The sequence below is a fragment of the Vidua macroura genome, chromosome 3 (genome assembly GCF_024509145.1).
Source record: "Vidua macroura isolate BioBank_ID:100142 chromosome 3, ASM2450914v1, whole genome shotgun sequence".
In the NCBI taxonomy this organism is placed as follows: domain Eukaryota; kingdom Metazoa; phylum Chordata; class Aves; order Passeriformes; family Viduidae; genus Vidua; species Vidua macroura.
The window spans coordinates 93,247,210-93,268,387 of record NC_071573.1 but is presented as its reverse complement, the minus strand read 5'-3'; the positions used below and the strand labels follow the sequence as shown (position 1 = coordinate 93,268,387).

Genomic DNA, 21,178 nt, shown 5'->3' with positions numbered 1-21,178 from the left:
CTTCTGGATTTTGATTGAATAAATAAATAATTTTTAGCTACACTTGTACTTGTTGCCAGGTATTTATGCTAATAAATAACTGTGGAGAACACTGCTTAGAAGAATGACATCTGCAGAGAGGATAAAATCTACATGAACAAAACTCTTCATGGCAGTCTGTGAATTCCATGAAAAGAGAGGTCTTGTGCTTTGCAAAACAGAACAGCCATAAGATAAGAATCGGTTTTGGAGTCCAGAATAAAAACAAATTTCTTATTTCCACAGCTTCAAACTTCACATTTTACGTGATCTGTCATTGTCTTTCACCCATTTCAACACCAAATTTAAAATGAGAACTGCTTAGTGATGAATAAACTTCTCCTGAGATGTTTTCCTTCTCAGGCAGAAAGGTGAGTTTCTCTAATGAGCTGGTCTCCATTTTAAACTTTCATAGCCACTCGAGCGACCTACATCTCATTCTTGCAGTGAAGCCTCTGTTTTTATGCCTCACTTCAATCCTGAATACTTTACCATGGTGCACAGGTCTTTGCTTATACATATTTCAGAAATATCAGTAAGCAAATTGTTCCAGTGATAATTATTTAAATTACTAAGCTCATCACTAGATTAAAAATATTTCCTTTTGTTGTAATGAGGAAAGTTACCACTGATGGGGATGAAGAGGAAAACCATGCTGGGGAAATCTGTGTTCTTACTTGTCATCTTAAAGGAAAGGGATGAACATCGTAACAGGTGCTTCCTTTTACTGAAAGGCATGAAAATCTCAAAAGGCATATGACCCCCATTATGATTTTAATTTTTACACAGTAAACTGCCAGCGATGCTTGAGGCTATTTTCCCTTTTCTTAGCAAGACAATTGAAAGAAATAAAATGCCTTTCCAGGTCCTGGCAAAGAAGCTTCTTCCCCATGCCCCCTTCCTAAGGTAGGAACTTGTCCAGTGGCTCCCTCCTATGTGCATCAGTGGAATTACTACACAAATCTTAACACGTCTGCTTCCTTTAATATAATAGAGGTGTTACTATATAGCTCTAAGGCATGATGAAAGGTGCAAAGAGAAGGCCTTTGAGAGCACAAATGTGGGAACAGCTCCATGCAGATATGTGGGAATCCAGGGCATCCAGCATCCCTCTCTGGCTGCCCTGGAAGGTCTGGGACCCTGGCAGGGGGTCAGGAACACCCCTGTACAGAGCCCCAAGAGACGCTGTCTCTGATCTCTGTCCATGGAAAAGAGTTTTCAATCTTACAGGATGAATTACAAGCTCTGAGTGTTTGATATAAGTAGTAATTAGCATGGGACGGGTGTAAAAGTAGAATTTTAGGATTCTAGATAAGGGGTTCAAAGGGGACATGATGGAGAAAAATTGGGCGTGCCTTGTCCTTTTGCTTCTTCATGCCCTCCATGTTTCACTGTGCTGTTGGCATTTTTCTATTGGTTTAGGCTGGGGACACACTATTCAACATGGGTGATAGATATTGGCATGTTATTGTAAATATAGCACACGTAGTTTCTAGTATATAATGTTTGTAACATCCCACTGAGGGGCAGAGCCCCGCACGCTGTCCTGAGAGACAGACCTGCTGCAGGTCAGAGAGAAAATATTTTAGATAAGAAGAAATAAACAACCTCAAAAACCAGCACAGATGAATTATGACTCCTTCTTTGGCAGCGGGGCTGAAAGACAGACTTTCTACAATCTCAGGAGCATTTAAATATCACAGATCCCGACACAGATACATTAACCCCTTAAACAATTTTAATCAAGAGGATGCCCCACATCTCTAAAGATCAAATCAGTATATTGTTTTGTGATTTAAACACTGATTAAAGTCTGTGAACATAAGCACCCAGAGACTAATAACACAAGCTGGGAAATACATGAGTTTTAGGCTACACAGTACAATTACATTTCATAAAAAACACTAAAAGTGTTTAAAAAAATAGATCTTGTTTATCCTTTAAATCAATAGAGTCCATTAAATGGAAAGTGAAAGAAAATAGACTCCAATTACTAAATGAGAGGTAATTCATCTATGATCTTTAACAAATTGAGATTTATTATTGGAATTATTTTATCTCAACAAAGTCAGATTTTTTGAGATGATAATTTAATCAGATGTGAAATTTCATACAGCATTTTTGATTTCTCCATGACATACAGCTTTTCAATATAAGAAAACAGCAGTAAATGTTAAGAAATTTTGTGATGCACAAATAAAAATGTGAGTGTTGAATGATGGGTGCTGCTGCCTATCTGTTCCCAACAAACTACTGTTGAAAAGTGGGTTGGGTAAACATTTAGGCAACACAGTCAGATCCACACACAACACTCACCACAGCTGGCTCAGCAAGAGAAGCAAGGAAAGCTCTTCTGCAAGGTTTTAGGCCACTGAAGTACATCACATGAGGCTGAAGGCAACCCAGCAATAAAAGAGGGCCAGCAAGTGGGGCAGGCAGCTTAAGAAGGGGAAGGGGTAGGGGCGAAGCTAAGGACAGGACAGAGGGGACTGGTCTCTAGGGGAAGGGGGGTGGCCACCAGTGGTATCAAGCCAATGAGGAGACAGGGAGAGGGGAAACCAGGGGAAGTCCATGGGAGAGTCTGTCTTTTCCCCTCAGGAGGAGTACTCTATGCTAGGTAGTCATGGCAGTTGCCAGGGCAGAGGACTTGCAAATTGACTGAGAGAGTTTATGGGATGCTACACACAAAGTTTATTATTTGTTATTGAATGCATCAATGTCTAATGAGGAATGGCTGAGGGAGCTGGAGTTGTTTAGTCTGGATAAAATGAGGCTCAGAGGAAACCTTCTCACTCCCTTCAGTTGCTTAAAAGAAGTTGTGGCCAGGTGCAGGTTGATCTCCCAGGTAACAAGCAACAGTACAGGAGGAGAAGGCCTCAAGTTGTGCCAGGTGAGATTTAGATTGAATATTAGGAAAAATTTCTTCACTGAAAGGGTGGTCAAGCATTTGACCAGGCTGCCCAGAGATAGGGCTGAATATGCATTCCTGGAGGCATTTAAAGACATGTAGATGTGTTGCTTAGAGGCACAGTTTAGGGGTAGGCTTGTCAGTGCTGGGTTAACAATTGGACTCAAGGATCTTAAAGGTATTTTCCAATCTAAAAAATTCCAAAATTCCTTGAATAATTAGACTTGCCAAGTTGTATTTATGTATAAATAATAGTAAATACCAGTATACACTCAAGTGGAAACAGTAGACGTCTCCTTGAAATGCAGCATTGGAAAAAAAATGCCAATAAGTGTTAGAATATTTTTGAACACAGATTTGGTTTTACTAATGAATTTACTGAAATTCAGCCATACAGCAAATAGCACTACCTTTCACTTAACCAAATATCATAAATACAAGAACCAGTTTTCAAATAATAAGCAGGCAGAAAACAAGAAACATAATGAATATAGAATCACACTAAGATTTCTTACTAATACTTGCTAATTTTTTAAAATTTATTTTTGCTTTATTTTTAAGAGTCTGATCAATAATCTCTTCTTTTTTTTTTTTTTCCCAGAGAACTGGACTATGTTCCTCCTTACTATGTGAAGGCACAACTTCTGCAATATCACCAGTTTATTCTGACTCAGACCATGTCTAATGTATAAAATCCACCCAGGGTCATCACATTTAAAAATTTGAAAAGAGAGATTCTGCTGCCCAGTCATTCCACTCTGCTCTGCACTGATGAGGCCTCACCTTGAATACTGTGTGCAGTTTTGGACGCCACAATGCAAATAAAGATAGTAAGCTATTAGAGTGAGGCCAAATGAGGGCCACAAAGATGGTGAAGTGCCTTGAGGGGAAGTCATATGAGGAGCAGCTGAGGGCGCTTGGTCTGTTCAGCCTGGAGAAGAAGAGACTGAGAGGAGACCTCACTGCAGTTACAACTTCCTTGTGAGGGGAAGAGGAGGGGCAGACCCTGATTTCTTCTCTGTGGTCACCAGACAGGACCCGAGGGAATGGCCCGAAACTGTGTCAGGGGAGATTTAGATTGGATATCAGGAAAAGGGTCTTTACCCAGAGAGTTGTTGGGCACTGGAACAGGCTCGCCAAGGAAGCAGTCACAGCACTAAGCCTGCCAGAGTTCAAGAAGCTCTTGGACAATGCTCTCAGGAATATGGTGTGACTCTTGGGATTGTCCCGTGCTAGGACAAGAGTTGGACTTGATGATCCTTATGAGTCCTTTCCAGCTCAAGATATTCAATGATTCTATGATTCTGCAAAAATATCTACTTTCTCATTGGAACAGGAAAATAAAATAGAAAGGCCTATAATCAAGAAATTATACAGAGGAACAAACTATTCAGTTTGAGGTATAAATCTCTTTAAAAAAAGTATATGCAACACATATTTATCTGGCAAAAGTAAGTAAGTCCAAAAATCTTAGCAAGAATAGGAAGAAAACCTGGAGTGACATTATGTCTTTTGCTTTATTTGCATTTATGATATGAATGTACTGTCCTCTGGCTTTGTGAAATTGTTCTTCCTGTGACATTATGATTAAACACTGTTTCATAAACTCTGGTTTATACTGCTCAAATACATCATGAAGGCAGTGACAGCACAGAAAACTGCAAGGTTCCCCACCCTCTAGCCAACACTCTTCTCTGGTCTCTTTACAGAGGAACACCTGAATTATGCTGCAAGCTCTTCACTTGTTACCTTTCTGGTGAGACTGAAATAGTATAACAACTATTAAATAAATGAAGAGTAAAATGTTGAGATGATTGTTGCATGAAAAAGGTCTGGCCAACCTGACAAGCTCTGTCTAAGCCATTCTTCCCCTTGATACAGAGATGATTCCAGTAATCAAACTCAGCATTTTCCCCACAAGTTCTATCTCATAACAATACTGGAAAATATAAGGAATGAGCAGAAATCTTTAAACAGGTTACTTCCTGCTGAAAACAGGGCATTAATGCAAAAAAAAAAAAAATCTGCATAGAAGCAGAGTAATGACTGAAGATGTGATAAAGCACTTATTACTGTCTAGTACAGTAGATTAGCATTAAGCAGTTGTAGATCTGATGTGTAAAGCCTATTCTCACTTTAAACTTTATGGGTGATATTTTTAGAAACATATAGGGGCATGTTTTAAAAGGGTAGTTAAACTTCTGTTCTGCATACTGGTGCAAGGATTAGCTATTAAACAGGTTAGAAATCTTAAAAAAAATTACTAACACATAGACATGTGTCTGACTGATATAGACCCTAAGGCTCGTAAGCCCAAGGGGTTTTAAATATTACCTGCTAAGTTGAAAGCTATGTTTAAAAGATTGTGTAAAGAATCTGTAACCTGTACTGTAGATCAAATCAATGCTAAAATACTCAATGCTCAAGCCAGCTGAAGCTGAGAATAGGAAGGACCAGGTTCTTGGGTTTGGCTATGGTGGTGCTTCTTAACTATTTTTATAAATCCATCAAGTGCTGAACCATTGCTTTTTTCCTAACATATTTCAAGTCTATCCACATCTTTCTTGGGTCAAGTAGCTGACAAATCAGCTTGCTAATCTGTGTTAATCCTTTCACAATATACAGCAGTTGTATTAATGCCTGCCTTGATTCTTGATGAGATCACACTTTAGGACTGAAGTTTTTGTCTCTGTTTACATTAAAGTAGCATCACATTTTGGTGTCATTTTGTGTTTTCTAAAAAGCTCCAATCAAAATCCTTAATTGACATTTCCAAAATTTTAAAACATTACTTTATTAGACATTAGCACCCCTTCAAACATCTATATATATATTATTTTAACATTTATGAGTTCATTGTCTGTATGTATGTTAAGCATTGAACATTCCAGCTTTTCTTTATTTAATGAAAGCCAGGAAGAAAATTTCATCTTAAATGGGCTACACTACCATTTGAGGAGTTTGCTTTGAAGATAGAAAAACCCTAAGGAAGTAAAATCAATTTAGGCAGTGCACTTAAATTATTTAAATTATGGAGGCACCCTTGTAGTTTGCTTTTCCCACAGTATTGCAGCTATCAAATCAGCCCTAGTGGGATGAATTTGCCACATGACACTTTGAAAATCTTGTCATTCTATCATAACTTACTATAAACCTTGTTCAAGACTAAGTAAAAATTCCAATAAATAGAATTACATCCTCCCCCTTTAACACCATCTTCCTGAAATCCGCAATTTGCACATCTTACTAATAATTTAGTCCTCCATTTATTACTCTCTCTACAATTGTTCTTAAAAATATGAGGCTCCTGTTTAGTATTACACCAAAATGAGGTCATTAAATGAAGTCCTAAAAATTTCATTATGTAAATACTTGCAGGTTTCTATTCACTGTGATACCAATACCAAATCTATAGTAGTGCTAAAGCAAAGTGAAAGGGATAGTAATAATTATCAGAAAATATTAATATTTTAGAATAAGCTATTTTTTTCTCTTATATTTATATATACACAAACAGTTCACTATGCAATCTGTGAATTTCTCAGATTTTCCTATTATTCACCTAGAAGCTATCAGCTGACATTTTCCCAAGTAATAATCTAGAAAATGTAGAAAATGTACTCAAGTAATAATCTACAAAAGAAGATAAATGGTGAGAAACATACAGAAAGAACACCAACACTCATGTTCCAATGAAAGCAAATGAATGAGCTTTGTGAGGTAACAAAGAACTATAGGAGCATAAAATATTCGGTAGCACTTGCCTCCTTGTGCAGTAAATGTGTGTTTATGGTCTCATTACCAACCCCATCAGGCTGCACAGTGTCTGTACAAAGATATTTTGTGCAGAAAACTTGAAAAATGAAAAAAAATGCACAAGGAAAAAAAAGGAATATAAGCAAAAAATTCAAGGACATTTTTCAGGTATGATATACTATCAATAGTTGCAGACACTCCGGGAAAAATGTTTACACTAAAATCTTGATATTTTTGATTTACAAAAATGACAATTTAATAGTGAACAAACTTAATAGTTCTTATCAAGGGAATTACAAATAATTTGTAGATCAAACAAGGTAAGAAAAAAAGTGGAGATTTAGTTTTAGGATTTTATTAACACAGTGCCAGAATGTTCTCATTTGATGCACACTCTGTAAGGAGTACTTCCTGTCAGAAAAAAAAAAAAAAAAAACCTGAATTAAATGAGAGAATAGTAATGATTTTATGTTGCTCTATTTTTATATTTGTATTGTGCAAGTAAAACATTCCAGTATTTATTTGCATGTGTATATATGTTCAGAAGTAATAACAAATACATTGATTTGAATTCTATACTACATGGAAAGAAGGAAAGTGTCTTGTATTTAGGTATATTTAATGTATATTGAGCCGTGGCTCAGGAAGACTAATTGATTCTCTGTTAAATAAAGTTGTCTGAATCCCTTTTACTATGAAGAAATTGAGTGTAAATATGTTTTTTGTCTGTGTGGAATAATGTCATAACACCAACGGGTACATTGTTTTGCTGAATAGTATTGTAATTACATTAAGAAACTATGAATAAAAACGTATTGCTTTATTCTGGTTAAAATTAAATGTTAATGTTTCAGCTGAGCATTCTTTTATCAGTTTTTAAGCTCCATTTAAATTATGAAAATCATTAGGATTCTATATTTGAACACTGTATACAAATCTTCTGCTTTCTGAAAGTACATAAAGTGAAAGGAAAGAAAAGATTAAAGCTAAACCAGAATACATTGATGGAGATCAAAACAGCAAAAAAGAAGAAACTGAGGCAGACCAACATGAAAGGACAAATCACAGGGGAGGAAAGAAATGGTGGAGGACTTGGAAGTGCATGAGCAGCTAATAAAATTCTCTAAGAAAAAAGCTGGAGGCAACAACCCAACACACAGCAACAAGTGAAGTATGTATATTACAGTGGATAATAAATGCTAATGATGAAAGTGAAGTTGTACATGTTTTTTTATAGTTTTGTTTTCCCACTTTTTAACCTTGAAAGACTATCTCTGGTAATCGAGAAATAAAAAGGCACTTATGTGTAAAACAGTTTTGAGGGGGAGGGGGTATATTTTTTGAGTAGGGGATTGTTTTAGCTATGCAATAAAAAATTCAAAGAGGAATAGTCTGGTTTTGTTTTGCAAGATATCGGCCAAAATAATGGCAAAGTTTTCAGATATGCAGTCTGAAAAAGTGTATCTATGATTAGGCAAATACTTTTGCTGCATTAAGTATTCAACTAAAGAGTCACAATAATAGATTTATATAATTCTGACCCAAGCATATACAGAAGAAACATATCACAGTGAAAATATTACATTTTGCTTTCTTTTGAAAGAGTTCTCCAACTGGTATTAGACCCTGAGGAAACAGATGCATTAAACTTTGAAAATAGCATACATTTTTGTATTTAACAAAATCATTTTGATCACTTCAGAGGTTTTGATTTTTGGTTTGTTTGTTGTTTTTTTGTTGACACATTTATTTTTTGGACACTGAAACTTTGTTTGCCTTGAGCATTGCATTACCATCTAATACATTCCAACGTTTTGTCTGAATTATGGACTTGCTCTAAAATCAAAGACGATATCACAGCAAACATACTGCTAAGTCTCCTTTTCCAACTTTTCCATTCTTTCATGCATATGCTTCTACAGTTTCCTTCCAGAAGTCTTACTGGTTGTTTTTTCCTCTAAATTGCCATTTCCAACTCAATATGTCATACTTAGATCCATATGAGGCTCATAAATTTCACACTCTACAGCTAAATCTCAGTGGTGTCAATCTAGCTGATATCCTGAAAGCAAATATGAGATACTGAAGACAGATAAGGCTCAGTAGTTAGTCTCCTTTGCTCAAAAACAGAATGGAAGGAAGGTCAGAGGGAAAATAAGTAGTAAGCAATAATAACTGTCAGCCTGTATGTGGTGCTCAGAAAGAGATTCTTCCCTCGTCATAGTATAGTTACACTGTTGGTTCTGTAGATGTTAAACCTCCTTTTATGTGTGACAGGATGATCTGATCAGCAATTTGGAGGGATAGGAGCCTTGTCTATAATGAAACTGAAGAAACAAAATGTGCCTTCAAATATTAAGCCTCCAAATTAGACAAAACACAAGTTTTTAATTCATTGCAGTGTATTAAATATGCATAAGCTGCTTATATGGAAGACAAGTGTCACTAACAGATTACGTCTGAGCTACCACAAACTTTTGAAACAATCCATGAATCAGCAAGATAATCTCACTCAACCATCCTGCATATTATCATATGCTACCTAGTATGACTGCTCTTTTAGAGCATATTGTAAGAATGAATTATCTTTAAATAAATTATCTCAAAATCAACCATAACAGTACATGAATTCCCTAGGTGTGAACTGGGGAAAGATTTCCTGAATAAAAATGTTGTTTTGAAGTTCCCCAGCTATGTGCTTTGAAAGGCAATAAATCAGAAATAGCATTTAAACCGACATATTTTTATACCAACATATTGAGGCATAATCCAACTTTATACAAATACCTGAGAGCTCAGACCCATAAAACTGTATGTGAAGTTTCCCATTCTCACTATAATTAATTTAAATGTCTTCATTTGTGTCAATTGTAGTGAATAACTTTTACTTTGTATAGAAGATGGAAATTGCTAGGCTCAAACAAAGACTTAATATATCTGTGCTTTGTACAGTGCAGAAAGTACATCCTTCAATAAAAAACCCTGCAACTGGGACATAGCCTTTATTTACCAGGTCATTAAACTTAGCAATATTGCAGCCCATAGCACATCTACTATACCACAATCAGCAGTCAGGAAAATATGACTGATTTTTCCTTAACTACTTTAAAGAAATCAAGAATACAGTCTTCCAAAAAGCTACACAGGAAATATATGTTTTGTAATTATGGAAGTACATATAGATTATACATTCCCTGCCATATAGCAAGTCATTTAGTCAGCATTTCATTACACAGAAGTACAATATAAGTAAAGTACTTCTTTAACTTCTCTTTTATTTTCCTACTGATTTTGCAGAATAACAGTAAAAATATTTTGTTATGACCACTATCTTATGCATAGTTAGATGACTAATTCATAGTTGTGTATTAAGAATCATTGCTGGAAAACAGTGGATTGAAAAGAAATTATTTAGGGAGTAAAATAACTAACAACAGCTGTCAAAATGCTTACGTGTAATGTCCAGTTTTTATGCCAAGAAATCTCATGTTAAGATTCAACAGTGATTATGTATCAAGGTGCAACATGAAAAGTTCACTATTAACTCATTTAGCAATGTGGAATTTTGATTACAATTTTCTGTACTTCATTTAAAAAAAGTGTTTAAAACTTGAAAATTTTCAGTTAGACCTATTAATCTGAATGGACATTTTCACACATCCTGCTTTTCTCCCCTCTAGTGCTCAGTGTATTTTCATAACAACTCTACTCTGTTCCTTTTGGTGTTTAAATGAACATGCAGACTTGCATGTGCTAATGCATTTGTGCAAATATATATGAAATATTTTTTAAGACAAATCCAAAACTCTACAGTTTCACTTGAGACAAGAGAAAAAGCATACCTTTTCTGGATCAGTTGTTGTAATGACCCACACGCAGTGTGCGTTGTCTTCATATTGAACTGGATAATTTGGAGACGTGATAATGCCACTCGGTCCACGTAAATTAGAACCACATGTTCTAGCTAAAATGATAACCAACAAACCAGATTGCTTTAGACTGGATGCTCTGTTAAAAATAAATTTTAAAAAATCACCATAGCATTAGCAACAACTTGCCATGAAAGTATTACTATGCTGATATATTCTATAACAATCTACCTTTAAAGATATTTCTGCCAGACAAAAAAAAAAAAATACTGAAAATTTACCTACAGAGGAAGAAATGAGCACTTTTCAATTAATCTGCCCAACATTTACAATACTTTATTCTTACTTTATGTAGATTAAATACTCAAAATTATCATATCAATATTCTATTTGGAGAGAGATTTACCCTTTCCAAATGGATGGAGGGAACCTTCTACCCATGAATGTAAGAAGGGCCAGTATGTGCTCTCCTTCATGATTTCCCCATGACTTGGAGAAAAAAACACATGTATCACAATATTTATGTAACTGTATGTCCTTAACCTAAACATGATCTTCTGTGGTGTCTCAGCACTTTACACCATATAATTAGAAAGGGGGAAAAAAAAAAAGTTTCAAGGCAGTATGTAGTCTGACTTTAGTAAAGTATATTCAGTTGTGAAACCATCACAACCTCTCTGCCACACTCAGCAAATCCAGATAATCAGCATTTTAAAAATATATTACTTAATACATTCAGTTATCTTCTAAAGAGAATTAAAGATAGATTTTGCAAGAATATTCAATTTTCTCAAATATTTAAGTATCTAGAAGCATTTAAAAATATTTAGACATATAATTTCCAGTGACACAGAATTACAGAACTCAGAATATTTCAAAATGGCACTGTCATGTTCATCGTACTACAGTACTTTGTCAACATGCTAAACAGAGAGTCTAGATCATAAAATTTCTAAGTACTTAGATATGAATCTCAGAATCTCAGAATCTATCCATATATATTCCACTACCTTCTGATGTAATTTAGCCCCTTCAGTTACTTAAGTTCCAGTACAAGCAAGAGGAATGACTAGATTCTTCAAAAACTTGGTCATTCTTTTTCTGAATATTGGAATAAAACACCTAAAATATTTCTGGTACTTTAGAAAATTTTAATTTTCATCTCTCTCTGTGGCTGCCTCCATTCTAAAGCATGAAATATGAGTGTTTCTTTACTTCATGAACTGCTGGGAGGAAGCCTAATCTTCTCCATGTATAGAAGTGTGATTGGTACAAATAGGAAAAAAGGTACTAGATGAAAATAACTATTCAGATTTTCTATCCTCCCATCACAATATACTACCAGTACTTGGTCCTTTGTTATGATGTTAGAGACTAGACTTTGAGAACTTGTAATAATTGTACGACAAAATTAATCAACTAGGACTCAATTTTCTGTGGAAAGGTCTGTGTATGTATGCAGGGAGAGTGGAACTAGATGATCTTTAAGTTCCCTTCCAATTCTAATCATTCTATGATTCCATGTTTATGCAAAAACTGTCTTAATAGTTACCCACCAATTTAACTTAAGTTTCAGATACATCACATGGAAATCTTCTGTTACAATCCCAGTAGAAGTCTAAAAAAAAATCCTCATCTACATAGGAAATTCTACAAAAGCATCATTTAACAGTTATTAAAAAGGTGTCTGTACTTAACATGGAAAAAGAAAGTCACAGAATCACTTAGGTTAGAAAAGAGGTCTAGGTTCACTGAGTATAAGGCTTAAACTACCACTGTCCAGTCCATTACTAAACCATGTCCCTAAGTGTCACAAAAAACTAATCACATTAAGTATGCCACAATGTGTTGCCTACTAACAATACAGAAAGCTTGGCATGTTGCTGCTGTCTTAAGCAATCTATATTCTTTTAATTGAGGGAATAACAGGGACAAATTCATAGGATCTGAAATATGGATCATTTTCTTTCTAGTAACTGATAGAAACACTATACCTCTGGGACCATAACTATCACATTATCTATTACTTTATTTCCAATTCCTCCTGCCTAAGGTCTGCTACAGCAGAAACTAATCCAGAGGTGCAACTTTGTAGCAACAAAAAAACAGGTCGCCCCTCTAGCTGTCCACAAAGAAGAAAGGCTAAGAAACATGTCCCTTGAAGAGAGATTTTTGAGTCAAGCTGTTACTCTTTTACCTTTCTCCTATTCAAACTTCTAAGATAAGGTTAAAAGAATAGGGAGGGGAAAGGGGTGAAGCCAAGCAAGAGGCACAACTGAAGCTGAGCCCAGAGGTCTGTTTAGGAAATTGAGTGATTGCAAAAGATTGCATTAAAATATTAGATAGCCTTGTATACTGCCTAGAGAAAACAGGAATGGATTGCTGTAAGGTTTCTGTGTGGAATTCAAGGAAACTGAATTTACAATAATTTACATTAGCAAACAATTTACACTAGCACCAAGCAGTTTCTGAGGGCAGTGTCTGGGCCCTCCCACTGCTCCTTGCCTGTAACCCAGGTGTGGTGGTGGGGTGGGCCTGGGGCTGCACTGCCAGCATGAGCAGACCCCAGTGGTGCTGGGGACCCTGGGACCCCAGCCACTGTTGCGCCCTTTAATTAATGTCAGGAACCTGCCAAGAGCAAGATAGTTCCTGTGACTTTTCATCAGATTCCTAATTTTTGAGCTTTGTTAATCACCATTCTGGGATAAGTGCAAGCATCAGCTTCGTCAGTAAGACTTGTACTCTTGAAGTCATTAAGCTCACAGTAGTCATGTGTGCTTTATCAGCTTTTCCACTTTAAGTTGATGATAATTTAGAAAATGTGATAAGCACCTCTTTGCACAGTGTATTTTACTTTTAATTGATGCTTATATGAACACTATGAATCCTGGCATCTTGGAGGTCAGTAAAGGAATTGAGAAAAATACAGACTGCAAATAAAACCTTCCTCTTTCACTCCTCACAATCCACAAATAGGCACGCCATAATACTGACCAAAAATTATACACCATTGAGAAATGAAGCACACACGTGTTTATACAAGTTGAATAAAATGAATCTGGCAGCAGGAAAAAAAAATTGTAATTACAAAATAACTAGGTAATGAAAACTTTTTAGAGAAGTATATGAGTTTTATATATATGAAATTATGTTTTAGCTCATTCTTGAACAAAAAAAAATAGTTTAAGTTCAGGTGTTACAAATCCTCCAGTGTTTCTTAAACCAGTATCATTTGCTGCTGTGGTAACTGGCATTCTGGTGTAAGATTTTGTATGTACAGGAAGTATCACTTTGATCTACCTCAAAAGGACAATAAAAGTATCTCTAACAGTTTGTATTACTTCATTTTCCTTTTCCAATTAATAGTGGTGGTTTGCCCTGTTTATCCTGGCTAGGTTGTCTGGTTCTAGGAGAATATAAGGGAAGTACATTTCAAGGGTCAAGGCTCTCATTGGCATGTACAATCTAAATGGGCAACTCCAAATAATTTTTCTACTGAGATAAAAAGTTCTGTACATAGAGATCCATTCTTTATTTTTTCCTATACACCTCAGTTCTGATGTACTTTGGCAGCATTTATATATTTTTCTGTGTTTTTGTTACAGACAGTAGACTGCAATGGAAAAACATGCAAAATAACAAAAAGCCACTTCCACTGTTCCTCCATAAAAGTGGGGTAAGCAGCAATTTAAAGCAGGGGGGTCCAGATGGAAAAACATTTAGAAATAAGTTAGAAGGTCAGGTTTTATGTAAAGCTGAGCAAAATAGATGAACAGAAAGGAATTTACTGAAAAATCAGGACTAGGTAAATATCTGGGACTGATAGGAACATAATATGATTGTGAGAATCTCATATTTGGGAATTAATTTAGAAAAAAATAACATAAACCTAACTAATTAGTTCTACTTAGGTAAGTTTATCATGACAAAAGGAAGATTAAGTGAAATTAAAACTATTTAAAGGAAATTTGCTCCCTAAATTGATACTCTTTCTACAAATTTGATCGCATGCTTCAAACAACATAAAAATCTTTGTACATTTATAATCATATATACACATATACATGTTTTAGTTTGCTTAGTTTTGAATTTCATTGCAGCAGAAATTATAAATTATCCTTCCAAACTTCACAAAAAATTCCAAGAATAGCAGTTACCTCTGCAAATTGGCCTGTGGTCACTCCAGGCAGCCAGTGTATCTGTCACTCTCTGACAAGTGATGCTCTTAGAACCTTGCAGCACATAATTGTCTTCACAGGAAAACTGTACACTTGCACCCACCCTAGGAGAAAAAGGGGAGAAAGAAGGAAGGAATTAAATATATTTTAATATCAACATCCTCAAATAAATTGTCAAGTGACAAAATTTCAAGATCCAAACAAAGAAATTAAGGTGCAAAATTCTACACTATCAATATTGTATTCATAAAAAACAACCTATACTCTAGGGAAACGGCCTATTATTCAGTATGCCCACCTTTTAAGGAATACAAAACAATTGTGACACTAAGTTCGTTCTTTTACAGTATGAGTTCAATGAATATACGAATATATATTTTATCTAAGAAAATATATAAACACAATTCTTTCAGGCAACAAAATTTAATTAATAATTTCAACATTGCTATATTCACTCAAACGAGAGAATAAGCAATTAAATATGGAAATTTGTCAACACATATAACCAGAAAATATTGATTTCAATCAATGACAGAAATTCATTAAAAATTCCTGGCCTTGTTGAAATTTCCTCTAAAACATTACATTAAAGGATGCATTTTTTAGGACTGAAATTTTACTATTACATTTGTAACACTGAAATGTATCCCTTTGGAATTATTTATGCTGTCAAATTGTTATGAAGATTTTCAAAAACTGTATACACTTATGGTCTACATCACAGAGAGTTTTCTTAAACAGTATTTACATGTCTGGCTCCATTTATTATTTGTGACATTCTTTGGTTCCCATCATAATTAACTGGTTCTGTCTATTTTTTTTCACTTTTAAATTTGTATTTGATAGTCCCATGTCATGAACTAAGTGAACTCAATAAAGCAGATTTCTCAGTTTAGTCTCTGTAAGTTGTTGAGTCCTAAACACCAGAGGATTGCTATATGGCACTCAGGAGGCTCAGCGCTTAAAATTGTGCTGTGAAGAATTGCATATATTGTCATTCACTATCACGAGCTCATTCCCACCCTTCATGGACAAGTATTTTTTTAGTTTCTCAGAGAATCTCACAAACACTAACTATATTGTTTATTGATATTATTATGTGCTTCTATACTTCTTTTCATTCTTTCAGGAAATTTTAATAGGTTTTTTTTGTTTGTTTGTTTGTTTGTTTTTAGTTAATTTTAAAATTTTAGTATGATATTTCAAATCTAGAAAAGCTTTCAAAACTGCTTTTCCTATCATTTTGTTCTTGAGCTGTTAAACGCAGAAAGGCAGGGAAAATACTGACCTTTTTCTTCCATAATTAATGCAAAATACACAAAATTCTTGAAGAGTAATGTAAGTTTCTAAAATTGTGTTCATTTTATACTTGTCATAATCTTCAGAACATTCTTAAAGCCCTCAGAAAAAGAGACGAAGAATTTTTATAAATAGATACCTCAAATTAATAAAATTTAGTTTATTTTATTGGTAAAGAAAATATTACTAATAAATCTGACATTTTAATGCCATAAACATATTTTTAATGGCATTTTGTTCTATTTTCTAGAGTTAGGATCTCTATTTTTCCTTGGGAAAAAATCCAAACGGTTACCTAGCAGTGATAAACTCAAATTGAGAACTAAAGTATTTAAGAATCATATTGGATAAAGACCATCCCACAAGTGTAATGATGTATGAAGCAACATGAAAACCAACATTTCCCTTAAGTTTGCTACTACCCAGGCACATAAGAAGAATTACAAATCTGTGCACATACAAAAACATAGACTGAAATTAAATGTATAATTATTGGATGTCTCCAACAGCAATTTATAATTTAAAATATCTGAATATCCCCTCCAGAAAGAAAAAAGGGGATGGAGGGAAATGAACAGGAGGAATACAAATATTTTTATATCTAATGAAGTAAGGTAAGGATTTTATGTTTAGATTGGGTTTCGATCATTGTAGAAATACTTTTAAAGTTTTTATTAATGTATACATAAAACATTACACGCTAATTTAAGCTATACACTCATGATGATTCAATTTGTTTCAATATTATTCTACAAAGTATGTATTTCAGAGAGTTGGGGTATTTTTTTCCTAATGTGCTGGAAATAGCTTGTATCTAAGGATCTAAGGGCAATTAATATGAACTTCATATGTTTTACACAGTGGGTATAAGCTTCTGAAATGTCTGAACACAAACTAAGGGACACAAAATAAATATGCTGAAAACAACACAAGAAAAACAAAGAAGAAACATAGCAAAAAAAATCACATTAAAGAGCAAGGCACAAAGTATTCCAAAGCTCCTTATGGATCTAAATAAGCATCTTAGGAGAGGGGTTGCATCTGGATCACAGTCTATAATAAAACTATTCACACATCCAAGTTGCTGAGTCTTTCCATTGATTAAGCTTGACAGCTTCCCATTTAAAAAGGGGACATCCTTTTGAAGATGTCATATAGCTTGTTTGATATGTGATTTCAAAGAAAAATCCTAGTTCATTTAATATCCACTAATTAACAATGAAAAGTTTTAATTGAATTTGGGGAGTTCTGTTGGGTTTTTGGGGGTTTTTTTCCACATCTCTACCTCCCTAATCACTGAGCAAATCTGTGTGTACCGGAAGTATTGTGATTTGCTTTATTACTTCTCTCTGTAAACGTCAAACACAGGGAAGAAATCTGTTTCCTCATTTTTATTTTTCTATTTTAAATTAGAACACCATCCAAACATAATCTGTGTGTTTGTAAAAAAGGCTAGAATTTAACTGGAAGAAGCTATTTTTAAAAAAAGAAAATACTGACATAAAAAAGTTAATTTAATTTTCAAAATCTGTTTTGAAAATTTAAAATCCATTTGTTTTACAAGTGTTGGTGAAATTGTGAGAAATTACTACATTTTCACATTATCACACATACCATATGATATTTAAGCAAAGCTGAAACAGTATTATTTAGATACATTTCAGATTTCATTTAAACAATCTACTGGTTTGCAATCTCACATAAATATAAAATGTGATCTTGACCTCAAAATTGTATTACTTATGTTCTCATTACTCTAGCCAAGTCTGACTTGCCATTTGTCCCCCAAAATGAATCTAAATATCCATTGGGTTGTTTTAAAATCACTGAAAATCATCTCCCTACTTCCTAAAATGAAAACAGTAGAAGCATGTCAGGAGGACAGAAAGAAAAAGTTAAGATTTCAATACCTTTTTTTTGTCTTTATTATATTAGAATGAATGCCATTATTATGCTGAAAACGATGAAACCCTTTTCAAAGAACTTGTCATCACTGAATCAGTTGGGTCTCAGGCTGTCTGGAAAATAAACCCTCTGCCATTCCATCAATCCCACTTAAAAGCTGTCTTTCAGTAGACTGGAAAAGATTTTGAATAATGTGCATTTTCACATGTTTTAGTTCAGATTAATATTCAACAGTTGTCACTCTCCTGACAAGAACAATAGGTCCTTCTGTTGTTTATACTTGCCTCTTAGAAAAGAAAAAAAATATTGCCTTTCTTTACTCTCCAGAGTACTTTTATTACATTGGAGACACTCAAGCAGCAGCAAATATTATTTCCTCTTCTCCTGTGGAAGAGCTTGATTTGTCATTTCAGAGAAACAAAAACCAAATTCCAGCCAAAATCTCTATTTAAATGTCCCTCTGGAGTTAGACAGTTAACTTTAAGATAGATATGTTTTAAATAGATTTTAACAAACCTTAAAGTAATGAAAAACATATGTTGTTGCATAATGAGTTTTTCAGATAGTAAGTAACATTTAAGTGGAAAACAAACTGTTATCATTTCTTTCAAATAATATTCAGAACTGGAGGCCCAAAATATACACACAATTAATGTGATCAATCTACACAACATGTTTTATTTATCTTATGTTATACTATGTTGCTTGTTGAACACCTTATGCATTCGTTTATCCTCATGAACAGTAAGATACACTTGGTGAAATGAAAATATTATAAGAGTCTGGATGGCATGAAGGAGGTAGGGAAATAGCCTTACTCTGTCAGTTTAGTAAGCTCAAGCATTGCTTATAAGTAAGCTCCAGGCATTTAAGATACCTTTAACCCACATTCATTCCTAAAAGTCCGTGTTCAAAACATAGTGGTTTGCAAGGTTCTTTGACATTTGATTCCCTTGGATATCTTAAAATGTACTTTGGACTTTAAGGTTATTTTGGGTTTTCCCTCTGGTATTTTTATGCATTGCTGGGAAATTTGTTGTTGAGTTCTTCCATGTTTGGGTTCACACGTTTTGGATCTTAGCACTGGTTTTACCAACATTTTAGTTTGCGTTCTCTTTCAATTTACAGACTAACCCCTAGAAGTGAAAAGAAGTGATTTTCTTCCTTACCTTCTCTGAGCTTATCAGTGCTATTAAACCTGCTGCTGTTTCTTAACAATTGTTCATATGCCACTGATTTGGACCACTACTAGATGAGAATCTGTTTGTATCATGAACACATAAAAGCTGTATGACATTTATAGATTCACAGAATAAAGTAGATTGGAAAAGCACATCATCTAGTCCATTTGAAGCAAGCCCAGTTGGAAGAGAGAGTTCAGAGACCTGTTTGAGTGAGTTCTGAACGCCTTCCTGGATAGAGAGTCTACAAATTCTCTCACAAACTTCAATGTTTTACTATCCTCATAGTAAAAAATATGATTTTTTCTTTAATACTGAACCTAGTAGTAATTTACCATGTCCCACCTTATTTCCATTACCTTCAGTCCTGAAACTGTTAACTATTTCCAGAGATACTTTTCTCTCTCCACTGATAACAAAGTGATCCTAGATACTGCCTCTAATTTTTTCAACTAAGTATTTTATTTGGAGGAAATGCAGAAGTGGCATGTTCTGCATCATTTATGGAGGGATACTGAGGCATGCCTGCACAAGCAGGAAAGTAAAATACTCTCCAGAATAACAGTGGGAATATAAAGGTATTCCTTGGATGAATACACAGAGGCACTTTAATACCTATTGAAAAAGAGTTATATTTTAGCATCCCATTTTTACCTAGTCTTCTACTGCCTGATGCTTCTCTCTGCAATTCATCAAACATTAATGAAGACTTAAACAGAAATTACATTTCTTTTCCTAAAATAGCAGCCCTTTGGACAGGGACTGCTACACATGCTGCATTTTTGTATCATACAATTTCATTGGAAGTAGATGTGTTGACAAGTTGAATCAGAACACCTAGAAGACATCAGCAAACATCTAGAAAACTTGTGTCTCTAGCCTATTAATTGAAATTTTATTTCCCTTCATTATTTTTTAAAACACATTGAACTGCTGCCCTGACATTAATGAAGCCATGACTTTGCATATAACTGAATCTTTTAATGTTGGAGTTCTCTATGATTTCTCAAACTCCTTTGAGGGTAAATAGAGAAAAATCTGAAAAATATGTCAGTCAGAAAGAGAACAGATTTTTAATTTATTTTTCCTGTCAGTTATGGCCTAGGTTGGAAGAGCCTTGATTCAGGAGGCAAGTTATATTAATTTGCTTTCTAGAGTTGCAGAGAACTTTGCACAATTCCTTCTAATTCCTATTAATTGTTCCTGTCTCTTAGGTCTGACTGTCCATTCTCTGCTGAGCAATTTATAAATCTCTGCGTGAGCTGGAAGCTCCCATCTTCTTCCTTTGACCCTTTTCTCTGCTGCACCTTCAAGTCTCTGCCTTTTTTCCTCAATGGGGAAAGATCAAACTTCCTCCTTTCTCCGTAGGGGTCCATTTGACCTTGTCCTCTTTTTTAATATAACAAAAGGGGAAAACAAGAAAAAACAGGAGATGGCATTCACATCCTCAGACACTGAGTTTGCTGTGTTGCCCAAGCTTTTTAACAGCTTTTACAAAGTGGGAAAACAGATAATACTCTCTGCTTCTTCTATGGATTTCTGATTTTTCTCCACAGGTGAGATTATTATGCTCTAAAATTCTTTTTTTAAATGCATTGATTTAAAATATAACGCAAGCAAAAACAATTCAATATGCAATTCAAAAAATCTATTTTGATAAAGGATCAATGAATTTAAAACTAGGGAAATTATACTCATCTATAGTTACAGACTGTCTTAGGTTAGAATGTAAAACGTAATCAAAAGTATGTATTCTACCACCATCCTCATAAACTGTTAAAACAGGCAGGGTAGTGTTCTTTATCTCCTCCATGACTCATCTCTGGTAACTCCCTCCAGGGGATATCTTCTGCTAATGGGCCATCAAGCTTCACTGCATGACTTATAAGATTACATCATCTTATTGTGAGATACTTCACCCATGGGGAGGAGCTACCATTCCTACCTGGATATAATCTGAGCTTTGTAATGCCACAAGTGGCCTTATCCACTGAATTCGCAGAGGACAAGAGCTACATAACCACCACTGGACCTTCAGAGGAAGATCAGACCCTTCTACAGGAT

The 21,178-nt window shown here is 34.7% G+C and overlaps 1 protein-coding gene across 1 annotated transcript in view; it reads right to left on the bottom strand.

Moving 5' to 3' along the window:
• CSMD1 (CUB and Sushi multiple domains 1) overlaps positions 1-21,178 on the bottom strand; it is a 1,093,428-nt gene that overhangs the window by 316,928 nt on the left and 755,322 nt on the right. Inside the window, exons 9-10 of the mRNA XM_053974810.1 lie at positions 14,709-14,833; positions 10,525-10,646 (exon numbers count right to left, since the gene is read on the bottom strand). Coding sequence (XP_053830785.1) covers positions 10,525-10,646; positions 14,709-14,833 — 247 coding nt within the window. The remainder of the gene's footprint in view (positions 1-10,524; positions 10,647-14,708; positions 14,834-21,178) is intronic.